The 12821-nt window shown below is 43.1% G+C and overlaps 3 protein-coding genes across 4 annotated transcripts; 2 read left to right on the forward strand and 1 right to left on the reverse strand.

The window, feature by feature from the left end:
- Positions 1–212: 212 nt before the first annotated feature.
- ndufa1 (NADH:ubiquinone oxidoreductase subunit A1) lies at positions 213–834 on the forward strand. The gene is made up of 3 exons (XM_086105951.1): positions 213–426; positions 532–621; positions 752–834. Exons 1-3 carry the CDS (start codon positions 325–327, stop codon positions 770–772), a joined length of 213 nt encoding a protein of 70 aa, XP_085962077.1. The 5' UTR covers positions 213–324; the 3' UTR covers positions 773–834.
- Positions 835–2261: 1427 nt separating this feature from the next.
- nkap (NFKB activating protein) lies at positions 2262–6782 on the reverse strand. The gene is made up of 8 exons (XM_086133641.1): positions 6254–6782; positions 4954–5034; positions 4783–4847; positions 4137–4217; positions 3274–3319; positions 3015–3200; positions 2669–2818; positions 2262–2582 (listed from the first exon to the last, which is right to left on the reverse strand). Exons 1-8 carry the CDS (start codon positions 6628–6630, stop codon positions 2405–2407), a joined length of 1164 nt encoding a protein of 387 aa, XP_085989767.1. The 5' UTR covers positions 6631–6782; the 3' UTR covers positions 2262–2404.
- A 1573-nt stretch (positions 6783–8355) lies between these two features.
- Positions 8356–12503, forward strand: zbtb33 (zinc finger and BTB domain containing 33). Of its 2 annotated transcripts, none has more exons than XM_086133652.1 (2): positions 8356–8615; positions 10340–12503. In XM_086133652.1, exons 1-2 carry the CDS (start codon positions 8588–8590, stop codon positions 12166–12168), a joined length of 1857 nt encoding a protein of 618 aa, XP_085989778.1. In that variant the 5' UTR covers positions 8356–8587; the 3' UTR covers positions 12169–12503. The 2 variants fall into 2 exon arrangements, with proteins under 2 accessions (XP_085989778.1, XP_085989786.1); XM_086133660.1 differs by having other exon boundaries at positions 8356–8514.
- Positions 12504–12821: the final 318 nt, after the last annotated feature.

Genomic DNA, 12821 nt, shown 5'->3' on the forward strand with positions numbered 1-12821 from the left:
GATTCTAAATAAAAGCTCAAGATGTGAGCTTGTCGCATATCATGAAAGTTTAGGACTTTGCTGTGAGTTATGGTTTCTTTGAATGCTTCAAAAAGTTGGAAAAAACCCGATCTCCAAATTTAATTAAACACTCTTTCCTCGCTGATTACCAACATGAATTGTTTTATTCTGAACAATTTAGCCAGAACGGTCTTTTATACTTCCGGTACTGGAAGGTCTTGTGCAGGGAGCGCCATTTTGTTAGCCTCTGGAGCAAAATAAACGGGACAACCCGGCGGTCTTCAAGTCAATTGATTTCCGGGCAATTGAACGCCTGCCACCGTCATGTGGTATGAAATTCTGCCCGGCCTCGGTATCATGGCGGCGTGTCTGATTATTCCCGGCGTCGCCACCGCACAGATCCATAAATTCACCAACGGTGGAAAGGTGAGCTGGTGGTGGATGCTAAGTGCTAAATGTAGCGGTGGTAAGAAGAAACGTGCAAACATCTTGTTTTACACTATTTATGTGTAGACTTTTATTTTTTTGCAGGAGAAAAGAATCGCTCATGTTCCGTGGCAATGGTACCTGATGGAGAGAGACAAGCGGGTGTCAGGAACGGGGCGCTACTTTGACTCCAAGGTGAAAGTTCACGTCCGTTTGTCGGATAACCAAGTCTATTTACTAAAAGCTATCAGCCACGACAAACTCACTGTAATCATAACTTTATTGCTAAATGATGCTCTACAATTAATTTTTATTTTCTCTACAGGGACTCGAGAACATCCACTGACAAGAATAATAATAAGAAGGTTATTTGTTGTACACTAATAAAAAAGTTCTATTACACATTAATTTGTGTCATCTTCCTAATTAAAATGTGATCGACTGTTTAAGAGTTGGTTGGTTTCCATATTGCTCTTTAACACTGTCATGGAATAATGCAGATCTCCACAACCTTTGAGCTGAGACTGACTGACATTTTACATCACACAACACACACACACCCAAATAGTAATGTCACCAAAAGTGCAATGCCTACAATACACTGAAATAATAACTTATGTCGCAATTTACTTTTTCCAAATTGACTTGTGCTGCAGGAATTTATGTGTGACAACATCCATCCATCCATCCATTTTCTGATCCACTTATTGTCACAAGGGTCGTAGGGCAAGCTGAAGCCTATCCCAGCTGTCTACGGGCAGTAGGCGGGGTACACCCTGAACTGGTTGCCAGCCAATCGCAGGGCACACATCGACAATCAACCATGCACGCTCACACAGACACCAAGGGACAATTTAGAGTGTTCCGTTAAGTCTGCCATGCATGTTTTTAGAATGTGAGAGGAAACCGGAGTAGTCGGAGAGAACCCACTCAGCCGCATGGAGAACATGCCAATTCCACACGGAAGGCAGGAGCCGGAATCGAACCCTGCACCTCTGCACTGTGAGGCCCACACACTAATCAGTTGAGCACTAGGCCGCAATGTGACAGTAAAAAGGCAAACATTTTCAGTCTTTATATACAAACGTGATTCAGTGTTCCCTGGACGACCCTTGCCGCAAATATAGAAAATCTGCAAGTAAACAATGCACCTCAAACGGTTTATAATGTCCTATATATGCCACAAGATGCTGTAAAAGCATTAATGAAAGCTCCTCGACTGGATAATTCTCATATATGATAATAGACTTTAGTACAAAAGTTGTTGACATTTTCAACATGTAACAGAGGTGAATTTAAAGAAATAGATGAATGTTTTGTACATACACATATATATATATATACATACTGTATATATATAGTGTGTGTGAGTGTAAGTTTTGGGTTGTGGTTGTACAAAAATATACTACATTAATCTTACAGATTAATTACACAAATAATTTTTTTTAAATGTTGCGGTGCAGCTCTGTATTTGTTTTTTTTTTTAAGCCCCCTAAAGTAAATTTCTAGATTCGTTTCTAAATACTTTGCGCATGGTTGAAGATTATGGCTGAAAAAATTAAGCTGTGGATTGTGTGCACTTATTCACGAGCGAACAGCCAATCAGTGTGATCAGTTGTCATTTAGGGGCCTTTGTTCGTTCTATCATTGATGGGCAATTTCTTCATAATTCTAACATTGCTTTTTACTTTTGTTCATTCCTGCTTGTACTATGAATGTGTTGGGTAAGATGTCAAATTTACAAGACCTATTCTTTGACTAACTTATAATTAACTACTAAATGATCAGATGCATTTAGGATGTGATGAACAATAAAATCCCAAAATAACTCAATATTGGTAGTTGCAAAAACTCTTTTACTCACAAATTTGCAACACTACAAAGAGTAAATAAAAGTAAATAATTGATCTATTTTACAAAAAAAAAAGTGGTATTTACATAATAGCTTGCAAACATGCTCAAAATGGAGTTGTTTGTCTCATGGCTTGTCCTCTTTCCCTTTGGTCTTCCTGTAGACCATCTCTTTGAAGCTGGACAGGATCTTGCTCTCCCTTTTCCGTCTTTCCTCCTGATTGAAGGAGGCCAACGCTCTCTTCTCGTCTGCACTGTAGATTTGGTTTTCCTTTCGCAGACGCACGGCCTCCATGCGGCGATGTCTGCCAGGGGTGACATTCATACCAATTGAGTGTCTCCGTGCAGCACTGAATGTGGATATAAAGACGTAAGATGACCAACTGTATACCTGCTGCCGCTCATGACGTAGCCTGACTTCTCAAAGTCCGCGATCTCATTGCTCGTCAGCCCAATTTCTCCTCTCCTCGGAATACGTTTTCCAGCTTTAACGTATTCCGCCATGGCCGCACCTTCACCCGGCAGCAGAGCGTGACCGAAACTGTAACAAAAAAGGATACAAAACTTGAATATGTGGGACCCTAACTGTGAAGCCTTCTTCGTTTCTCAGCATGGAGGTGCGCATGTAGAATGTTGTATTGCTTGAGGTGACGCAAATGATCTTCCTCCTCCTAGGAGTCTCCCTTGTCAAACATAACTTGAGCTGACTCTTCTTTCTCTTCAAATGTCAAACTTACTCTAAAGGTCTCTCGTCCTGAGAGAGGAGCGTGAGTGGCGCTTCGGGTCCCACCAGGTTATCTTCGGCGGAGCCTTTCTCAACCCACATCACCTCGCCAGCATCCTCTTCCTCAGACTCGCTACTGCTGGAGTCACTCGACGACTTGCGGCTCTTCCTCACCTTCTTCTTCTTGGACTTCTTGGACCTGAGAGCAAATGTGGCGTTGTTTCAGTATTTTTCTTTGGAGAGGATAAACGAATAGTTATAAAAACACATACTTCTTGCTCTTCTTTTTCTTACTCTTCTTTTTCTTTACTCCGTCCTCTGAAAAAAAAAACATCCTTATTGATATTGCGCTTTCACAACAGCTGTAGCTGCTTTACAGAACAGTTAACATAAAATGACAAAATACGGCAGTATAAAAGAACGCATAAGACGTGGACAGTCACGCAATCATAACCATATTCAAGCAGTTGTAGATGAAAGAGGAGAGAATCAAATTGTCCTTTCACCAGTGGATCAGAGACATCATGCTCAAAATGTGCACACGTCTGCTCCAAGCCAAGTTTGAAAGTAAACAAGAAGCTGGAGCTTCCATTGACGAAAAAATAAATTGGTTCACGCCTCCTGTCCAATGTAAATCCATTTCAATTCCAAGCAGCGACTCTCAGGTCCAAATACGCATCCGAGCTGCACACCGACGCTCCTCTCTCATCCTCAGGTCCAGCAGCCAACCATCAAGCCGCACCAACGCGGACTGTCCAACAGCGTCGAAGTCTCCGCTGAACAAAACGGAGCTCTGAAAAATGCTGTCCATTGCAGGTGCAAAAAACACAAGCGACCTGGGCCTGTCAAGTGGCAATAGTCAAATCGCGCCGACATTCTCCCCATCAAAATCAGTGCAGGTACACGCATGCTGCCAAGGCGCAACCATCAAGCACAGATTTTTCTTTTTCTTCGATGGCCGAAACGCTGAAAAAAGTCCACAACGAAGTACAACAAACACCATATGACAAAACAAAAGACAAAAACAACAAAAAAGCAGAGCTCTTGAAGAGCCCTTGCAGACGGCTGCCAACTACGGCGCCATGAGTTAAGCATGCGAGTCATAATAACGCCAAATAATACATTTCAATGTTACCATCGTCGGACTCCATGCCACTGTCTGACTGCTTCTTATGCTTTTTCTTCTTCGACTTCTTCTTTTTCTTCCTCTTTTCATCTACAAACGTACGGAAGCAAAACTGTTTCAAGAAGAAATTATTATGCCTTTTTCCTTCACATTTTAAAACAGTTCCTAAGTGCCGCAGGCTGGGACATGCTTTCATCAAAAACAACATCAAATCCTGAATTATTTAAAAAATGGCTTTTTCAAGCTTCACCGAGTTCAGCCTGTTTTGAGTGGGTGGTCCCGACTTGTAAAAATGCTAATGAACCAACGCTTATTACGCCCCCTTTGCCCCCACTTCAGGTATTTAGTGGTAGATGTTGGGAGTGGCTACTTGTTGAGCGAGTCCAAACTGCGAAGGGCAGACAAGCCCCCATGAACGGTCAAAGCATTCATTCTCACCTATGGCGGCACTTCATCCACACACTGTAAACTAAAACGTATTGACAGTGTTTTACTTTTTCCCCATTTTGTACACAGACCTGTGGGAATGTATAGAAATAGAAAAGTGTGCGCCTCTCCAACTCAGATCCAAACAACTACGTACAATATACAATACACGTCATTTCTTCATTTTAATTTGTTTTCATAAGTGTGCGTGTGTGTGTGCTATACATACCTTCCGAGTTGGATGCCGAGCTGACATTTTTACCGTCATCTTCCACGGGTGTGAATTCATCAGAGCTGGTGGAGAAACAAGACAAAAGTGATTTTAAACTTTCTGTGACTGACTACATGATTTAAATGAGACAAAACATTGCAGAAAGAAGGTGATTCGCGTTTGGCTTACTCTTCTTCTTTCACCCTTGGCGAATATCCCCACACTTCGGGACAACCTTGCTCGCCGATGCGCTCTCGCTCCTTCAACCGCCTGTGTCACACAAGCACACATCACACACACAACTGCTTCAGTTCGCCCATCTTACTAACTAAAGAGGACCATTGCTTCACAGTGATCTGGACATACTGTATGTGGTTTCGAGGTTGCAAATGGCATAAAACCAGCCACACGCCAAGTGACATGACCAAACACAAGTGAACTACTCAGGCAATGTATAGTGACTGGTTTAAAACCCCGAAGAGTCCCTGAAAAAAAAAAAAAGTTTTGTAACGTTGACACGCCACAGAGGAGAAATTTTCAAATGTCAGTTATGACAAGTTGTAACTCTAAACAGTAATACAATATATTTGAGTGAAACCAGGTTCAAAATCAGTGTTTTTCAAGAATATTTGATCAACAGAAAACATTTCTATCTCAAGTGGCATGTTAATTTACACAATGACTGCTTTTTTTTGGTTTTGGAAATATAGAAGACTTGCCCAAATAAACCAGCACAGATGTACATTGTCTTAAAAAGTACATCTCCCTTCTAAAAACAACACAAGCATCACCATGAATATGTCAGTTTGTCAACACACACAACATTGACATGAAAATTCAAGGCCATTTAAGCAACCACGGATTCCCTGTGATGGACTCAATCCTCATGAATTTTTTTGTGTTTAGAACCTGCTTTCCTGGACAATACAGTGCCTGAAAACATTCAAATAAAAGGATACATTTAATTGTTAAAAGGAAGAAACAAAGGAACTGAATATCAACTCTTGAGATTACAAAGATTCATCGGACTTGTCGATTCCATACAAGGTAAGGTGGGAAAAGCTACCCATAACATCGAGTAGGTACAGGGGGCCAACCAATATGGACGTTTATATGCTCAAATTGATTCTGATATTTGGCAGGTTAAATTCTGATAATAGATTCATCAGCCAATTTGTATAGTTTTATCTCAATCTCTGCATCTCTCTCTCTCTCGAAAAGTAAATTCAATGTACCCTAAATTAACAGAGGCATGAAATGAAATGGAACCAAGTCTTGGGTCAAAATTACAGAGGTCACAAATGGCAATGCTGTACTTTATATTTTAGGTAGTCCTCCGTTATGCTTGCACTTAAAAACTTTGTTTCACTACTTTATCAACTCCCTTGACTCATTACTGCCAACACAACGTAGACGTTGACTCATATGCTTTCGTGTTTAGTGTTGACAACTAGTGCTAAACGGGGTAAATTAGTATGGAGGGGTATACCTTGCCATGAGTTCTTCTTGTCTCTGTCGATGAGCATCGTCTCTCTGCTGGTCGTGGTAAAAATCGTCTCGAGAGTCGCCGTGCCTCCACAAAGCGTCTCTCTGCTCCGACCAGCGGTTGTAATTTTGGCCTCCACCGGAGTACCTTTCTCGGGATCGTGACCGACTGCGTCCAGGGGTTCCGATTCGGAACCGCTTGATGGTCCTCGCCTCCCTTAGTCGGTGTTCTCGTTCCTGTCGCTCGCGCTCCCGGTCACGAGGCCTCGGTAGTTTAGGCCCGAAGCTGGCTGGAGATATGCTCCTCTCACGACCGTGGGAGCGAGAGCGGTTTCGAACGCGACGGGGACTCCGAGATGGCGAACGGCTAAACTGCGGCATGACTGAAGCGAATGGATCTCAGAAAAAACGGTATAAAGATGGATTCAAAAAATAGCATAACTCATTAAGCCAAGAAAAATCCTCTGCTAAACTACCAAACGACAACAACCGATAGTCTGTGCATTTCCGTTTCCTCCTTCTTCTTCGTCGTGTTCTGTTTCCTAATGTATCGTCGTCCAACTCGCCAAATCTCTACCTACGTGGACAACTCATACGTAAGGGCCTTCGCCATATTGTATGTGTCACTTTAGTCTGCAAACCATCCATCCGTTCATTCATTTTCTTCACCGATTATCCTCAGTAGGGTCGAGGGTCGCAGGCGTCCTAATTCAAGTACCTACTTGTAAGTGCACAAGTATGTTTTTCCGATTCACACACCGACGAATAGGTACTACATCCGGAAAATGGCACAGAGAAGAACAAATACAAATTTTAACATTATGATTTTAAATACTAACTAATTTTAAAAACCTAAAATGTTTGAAGGTTTTTGTTGGAGTTTCAGTGTGACATGCTTTGATAGCTGTGAACACTCATGCAAACTTTAGAATAACATATGCTGTTTTGGTCATCACAACTGTACTTAAACATTCATTCATCCATCCATTTTCCAAACCGCTTAATCCTCACTAGGGTTGCAGGGGGTGCTGGAGCCTATCCCAGCCGTCTTCGGGCAGTAGGCGGGGGACACCCTGAACCGGTTGCCACCCAATCGCAGGGCGCACAGAGACGAACAACCATGCGCGCTCACACTCACACCAGGGGACAATTTAGTGTGTTCAATCAGCCTGCCATGCAAGTTTTTTGAAATGTGTGAAGAAATCCGGAGTCCCCGGAGAAAACTCACGCAGGCCTGGGGAGAACATGCAAACTCCACACAGGGAGGCCGGAGCTGGAATTGAACCCGGCCGGTACCTCTGCACTGTGAAGTCGACGTGCTAACCTCTGGACTACCGGGCCGCCCACAGCTTAAACATACAAAGACTAAATATTTGTATTGGTTAGAATAGATACAAAGAGTAAATATGTGCATTGATAAGATTAGAAATTGTGGATATTGTCTTTTTATGCCTATCTGTGACCTAGTAAAGGACCAGGCGTGCAAATGGGGTTTTGAAACTAGGGGGACGGAGAACACGCTTAGGAAATATGAAAATAATTTATAGGTACACACACACACACACGCGCGCGCGTACGCACATCAATATAGATAGATAGATACACACTGTGTGTGTGTGTGTGTGTCCTTTTTTGTATATAAAACAAATCCTGGCATTCGAAAAATGGACACATTTTACATCCGCTGTACCTGTCAAAGGTGGGGAGTGGCTTTTTCGCTGCATGAGATCTTAATTTGACTAGAAAGCAGGTGTCTCATCCAATATGGCGGCCACATCAACGAATTATTCAGTTGTAAACGCTGCCTTTATGTGTGTATGTCTATGCCTCGTGACTGCCACACACAGCTCGAACAAATGTAAAATGCTTGGTTAGTATGTCAAGCTACTCAAACCAGTTTAATATAGATCCAAATACACTGTTCACAAATTATTTCATACATTTAGCAAACTATAGTGTTAGAGAAGCACAAGTCATGTTGCTTTAAACCACTTAATGCAAGTACTACAACTACTTTGGAACAAGTTTCATAGTTTTGAAGCAGCGGCACTTTCGTCACTTGTCATTTTGAAGGCAGTCGAGACAACCCGGAAGTTATTTCAAACCGGAAAACGCATGTGCTGTTTTATATCATGTTTTAAAGATATGTTACTGTATGCTGAAGTCAAATACAATTCCGAAATGAGCATTTTAATGTCACGCAGTGGCGACTCCTCGTGGCTGTTGTGACAATCACGCGACGACGCAGCTCTCCTCGTTTGGCAGGTGAAGCCCCTCTGCTCTTTGCCATTGTGTAGCCAAGCGGCTAACGCATTAGCGACGATCGCTATTTTTCATAATGCGGGCGGAAAACGCACAAGGCGCAGGTAAACTGATCAGTTTTCAGTATTCATCTTGTCGTCTGGTTACAGTTCCGAGTTAAAAGTAGTAACTGTTGTGCATTTCTGCAAGGTAATGCGTTCGCGATCTGTCATAATTTAGGCCCTCTCTGTCCCATTGTTCATAATAGAATGAGAAAACTGCATTATCACATTTTTAGCACGCAAACAAGTCAAAGTTGGAGCCTTGATCTATCTGATACACTTAAAGATTTTAAGGTAGTCTGTCAAATGAACTGTATATGCTATTACATGGCTCAAGGAAAACTAGCAAACGTCACTGATCATCATTGTGAGTTTGTGACATGGGGGATTGCTTGCTTGCAGTGTTTTCAGACTTTGTATGTAAACGTAAGAATTTGATGCAACAATTTCACTTCACATATCTTGGCCCAAAAACACAAGTTTAAGATGAATGTCCCTAAATATGTTGATTCAATGTAGTAGTGGCATTACTGCATGATCAACAAATGAATTGCCACAGAGGAATTCTCATAATACGACTGGTGTTCTTGACATGTTCCAGAAAATTGACTCTTTAATTACAAATAGTTCGATCTCTGTGGTGCCTGCCTACCCATCAAATATTTATTTTTAAAAAACACCAGTAAATCTATAGATACTTTCTTGTTTCTAAAAATGTATACACTGTTTTGAAACACTCCAAGTAATTAACATAATAACCACCCTCACACCGAGTTTCTCCACCAATGACATCCAGCTGACCAGGGCAAACCGCTATCATGTGAAAGCCGAAAGGCAAGCAAGAGCTGTAGTTTCAGCACAGATTTATTTGTGATCATGTCGATGTCATGCACCACACCACTACTATATCCATTTACCTATGTATTTTGGTGGCTTGATGATGAAATGCTGCTTCGAATAAAGGACATTTACGAAATTGCACCCTTGTTTTCTACACTCTTTGGCCCTGCTTCCACAAATAGAAGCAAAAAGGTCACTGTCTTTTAACGCATTTAAACTTTTTGAAAGACACTTTTTTGTCTTTTAACACATTATAAATCTAAACCTATTTGGTGGGATAGAGTGCAATATCAGCAAGCCCGCATGTTAATGTTTGGGTGAGAGATGTGGCCATCTTCTGTATGAGTGTGCTCATTGTGTCTGTCTGTTTGTTTTTTTTTTTTAATGTTCTTGTGGCACTAAGTAGCTGAGAAGTGGATTTGTGACTTTGGCTCTCCTTTACCAAACAGAAGAGTGTTATAGTGACTATGTGTACTGTAAATACCCATTAAAAAATGTAATATAGCGAAAAACACAAGTGTTATCAATATGCTATTACTTGCACATTCAGGACCACATTCACCTGTTTGGTTTTTTTTACGCACCTGGACTTAAACACTGAGTCTGTGTACTCTCCTGTCAGGACCTAAGAAGGAAATGAATGCAAAGAAGAGTTTTATTGTTGATTTATTGATGGCGTCTAATCAAGGAAATGCCGTTCATCAGATAGGGGAGTGTGATCGAAATCCATTTAAAAAAATTAAACGATTTAAATGTGAAAATATTGTTTGACTGCATCCAAACTTCAAGTGCAATATGATTTTTAACCTTCCTGGGGCTCACTTGACGACAGCTTCTGACGAATGCAAGAGGAGAAGTGCCAAAGCACCTGGGAACAGTGTTTTTTGTAATTGTTAAAAAAAAAAAATTCACAATAATTCACAATTGTTCTTGTTTTCCCCTTGCAGACATGCCAACTCTAAAGCTGATCACAGCGATGGACACGCAGTATTCAGCCGCATTGTTGAAGTCGATGAATGAGCAGCGCAATACTGGATTATTTTGCGATGTTACAATTATTGTGCAAGACAAGAAGTTCCATGCCCACAAAGCCATCCTGTCTGCATCGAGTACCTATTTCCACCAGCTCTTTGTCGTCGCCGAGCAAGTCATTGAACTTAACTTTCTTCGAGCAGAGATCTTCGAGCACATCATCAATTACATTTACAGCTCCAAGATTGTACGAATTCGCTCTGACTTGCTGGAGGAGCTCATGAGCGCCGGGCAGACACTCGGGGTGAAGTTCCTCGCGAATTTGGCGACACCGCTCTCCCACGTCAGTGGGCTGCCTGGTTTGTCAAAGGAGGAAAACCTCCAAAGCCAAACATCGTCAGGAAAAGATACGGCCATCATCTCCGAGTCCTATTCCATATCTGCAGAGGAGTTCGAGCAGTCGAGCACCGCCACGGATCGAGGCGTGGACTCGGATGACGATGACGTCATGTTTGTCTCGGAGACAGACGCCAGATCGCGAGCTGCCAATCAGGAAACTTCAGGAGACGCCATTTATGTTGATGCGGTGAAATCAGAAAAGGTTGAAGAGGTGCAAAGCAAAAAATGCACAAGTGCAGCATTTAAAGAAGAAGCTCCCGCAGGGACGCAAGAAATAAAGCTTCCCGACAGAAGCCCTCTGCGCAGTCCGGACAGCAGCTCCAATAACCTGAATTCCCCTACCAGAGTTTCCTCCGGAAGTACTCCCACTACGCCGGCTCAGACCAGCGGCTTAACCCCCGAGCTGCCCAGTGCTTCTCAATCGTCTGGAAATGGCAAGGTGATGGAAAACACTGACGTACTGGGTGTCCACAAAAAGCAAATTTGCACTTCACCGCAGCAAGGGGATTTCAAAATTAGGCTGTTGGACATCTCAGACAGCCCCCCGAGTCAAAGAAATGTCGTCAAACCCACGGTAGCAACGAAAAAGACGGTCACGCTCAATGCAGCCACACAAATCGAATCCATTTCCCCAGATTGTAAAATCTACGCCAACATAGGAGAGAACACCTACGACATTGTACCCGTTAAGGAAGATCCAGGGGAGGGCGGCTCCAAGTCCAACAAAGGGAAGAGATCCATCCCGCAAATACCTGAGAATCTCAAGCCCTCACCTAACAAGAAAAAGTCAAAGTCCGAGTCCGAGGACCACTATGAGCTGATCATGGACGGCAAGACTTTCTACGTGTGCACCGTGTGCAAGCGTCCTTACGTGTGTCGGACTAGCCTCCGCCGCCACTTCAACACGCACTCATGGGAAAGGAAGTACCCGTGCCGCTACTGTGACAAAGTCTTCGCCCTGGCCGAGTACAGGACTAAACACGAAATTCAGCACACGGGCGAGCGGCGCTACCAGTGCCTGATGTGCCAGGACACCTTCCTCAACTACCAACTGCTCTCCAACCACTGCAAGCAAGTCCATAACGTGGACCCTAGCGGGAAGAAGGCCAAGGACGGCGAGGACAACATTTACCGTCTGCTGCCCTGCAAGACGATGCAGATGAAGCCCAACTCGTGGAGCACAGACGGGCCAACCGTGCCGTTCATCGGCGAGGACGGCGGCATGCGCCACATGGCTCACGGCCAGGAGGGTGTGCGTCCGCCCACCCAGGGCCAGGTTTTGAACTGGGACGACATTTTTGACTTTGACGAACAAATGATGATGGGCCGGCCCGGGCCGCCCATCAACGTTAGCCCACCTGAGGGCAAGTCGGACTTCAATTTTAACATTCCGGAGACGTATTGAGCCGCGCTGGCCCATGCCATTACTCGTGCCTTTTTGGAGGGCCCCACTTGGACTTCCATTCCTCCTGCGTGGAGCTTTCTTTTCTCCACGGTAGTCTGGATGAGCGAATGTTCACACACGTGACCGCACCGCATGCCATTTGAATCCGCATCCAGATCCCTGATTATCTGTATTTTCAACAAGACTTTGAACAGCTGGCATTTAATAGACATCAAACTTGTTTAGTTTCTCTGTCACAGTGTTGATATTTGCTGCCTGAGTCCTGAACTATAGGCCATGTTTCCTAGACCACTGTTTCCCAATTTTAATTAAGCAAAGGCACATACATCCAAAAAGTTTGAGAAAAAAATTATGACCTCGTCTCAACTGACTTAAAAACGTACTTAGTATGAAATCTGCGCATGCTAGTTGAACACAAAGCTATTCTGTTGCGTAACTGGCAGCAGATGGTGACACAGATTATTTGTACTTTGTGGAAGAGCGCTTAATTTTCTGCTTGTCACTATACGTCGCTGGCATAGATCGACGAACAAAGGCACATTATTTCGATTGAGTAATAATTTTCTGACCAATTAATTAAAACTACATTAACCCTTTAAACTCAATAGGGTGATTAAAAAATAATAGCTCAAGTTTCAGCAGACAAATATTTC

Source organism: Hippocampus guttulatus, chromosome 2 (assembly GCF_054856545.1).
Source record: "Hippocampus guttulatus isolate MCC_2025c chromosome 2, RoL_Hgut_1.0, whole genome shotgun sequence".
Taxonomy (NCBI): Eukaryota; Metazoa; Chordata; class Actinopteri; order Syngnathiformes; family Syngnathidae; genus Hippocampus; species Hippocampus guttulatus.

What these genes read in the sequence shown, in the direction of transcription:
- ndufa1 (XM_086105951.1), top strand. Translation starts at nt 325, where the DNA reads ATGTGGTATGAAATTCTGCCCGGCCTCGGTATCATGGCGGCGTGTCTG. An exon ending in AATTCACCAACGGTGGAAAG is followed by an intron (nt 427 to 531) that starts GTGAGCTGGTGG and finishes ATTTTTTTGCAG; the next exon opens with GAGAAAAGAATCGCTCATGT. An exon ending in GGCGCTACTTTGACTCCAAG is followed by an intron (nt 622 to 751) that starts GTGAAAGTTCAC and finishes TTTTCTCTACAG; the next exon opens with GGACTCGAGAACATCCACTG.
- nkap (XM_086133641.1), bottom strand. Translation starts at nt 6,630, where the DNA reads ATGCCGCAGTTTAGCCGTTCGCCATCTCGGAGTCCCCGTCGCGTTCGA. An exon ending in CCAAGGGTGAAAGAAGAAGA is followed by an intron (nt 4,848 to 4,953) that starts GTAAGCCAAACG and finishes TTTCTCCACCAG; the next exon opens with CTCTGATGAATTCACACCCG. An exon ending in TGGCATGGAGTCCGACGATG is followed by an intron (nt 3,320 to 4,136) that starts GTAACATTGAAA and finishes TTTTTTTTTCAG; the next exon opens with AGGACGGAGTAAAGAAAAAG.
- zbtb33 (XM_086133652.1), top strand. Translation starts at nt 8,588, where the DNA reads ATGCGGGCGGAAAACGCACAAGGCGCAG. An exon ending in GGAAAACGCACAAGGCGCAG is followed by an intron (nt 8,616 to 10,339) that starts GTAAACTGATCA and finishes TTCCCCTTGCAG; the next exon opens with ACATGCCAACTCTAAAGCTG.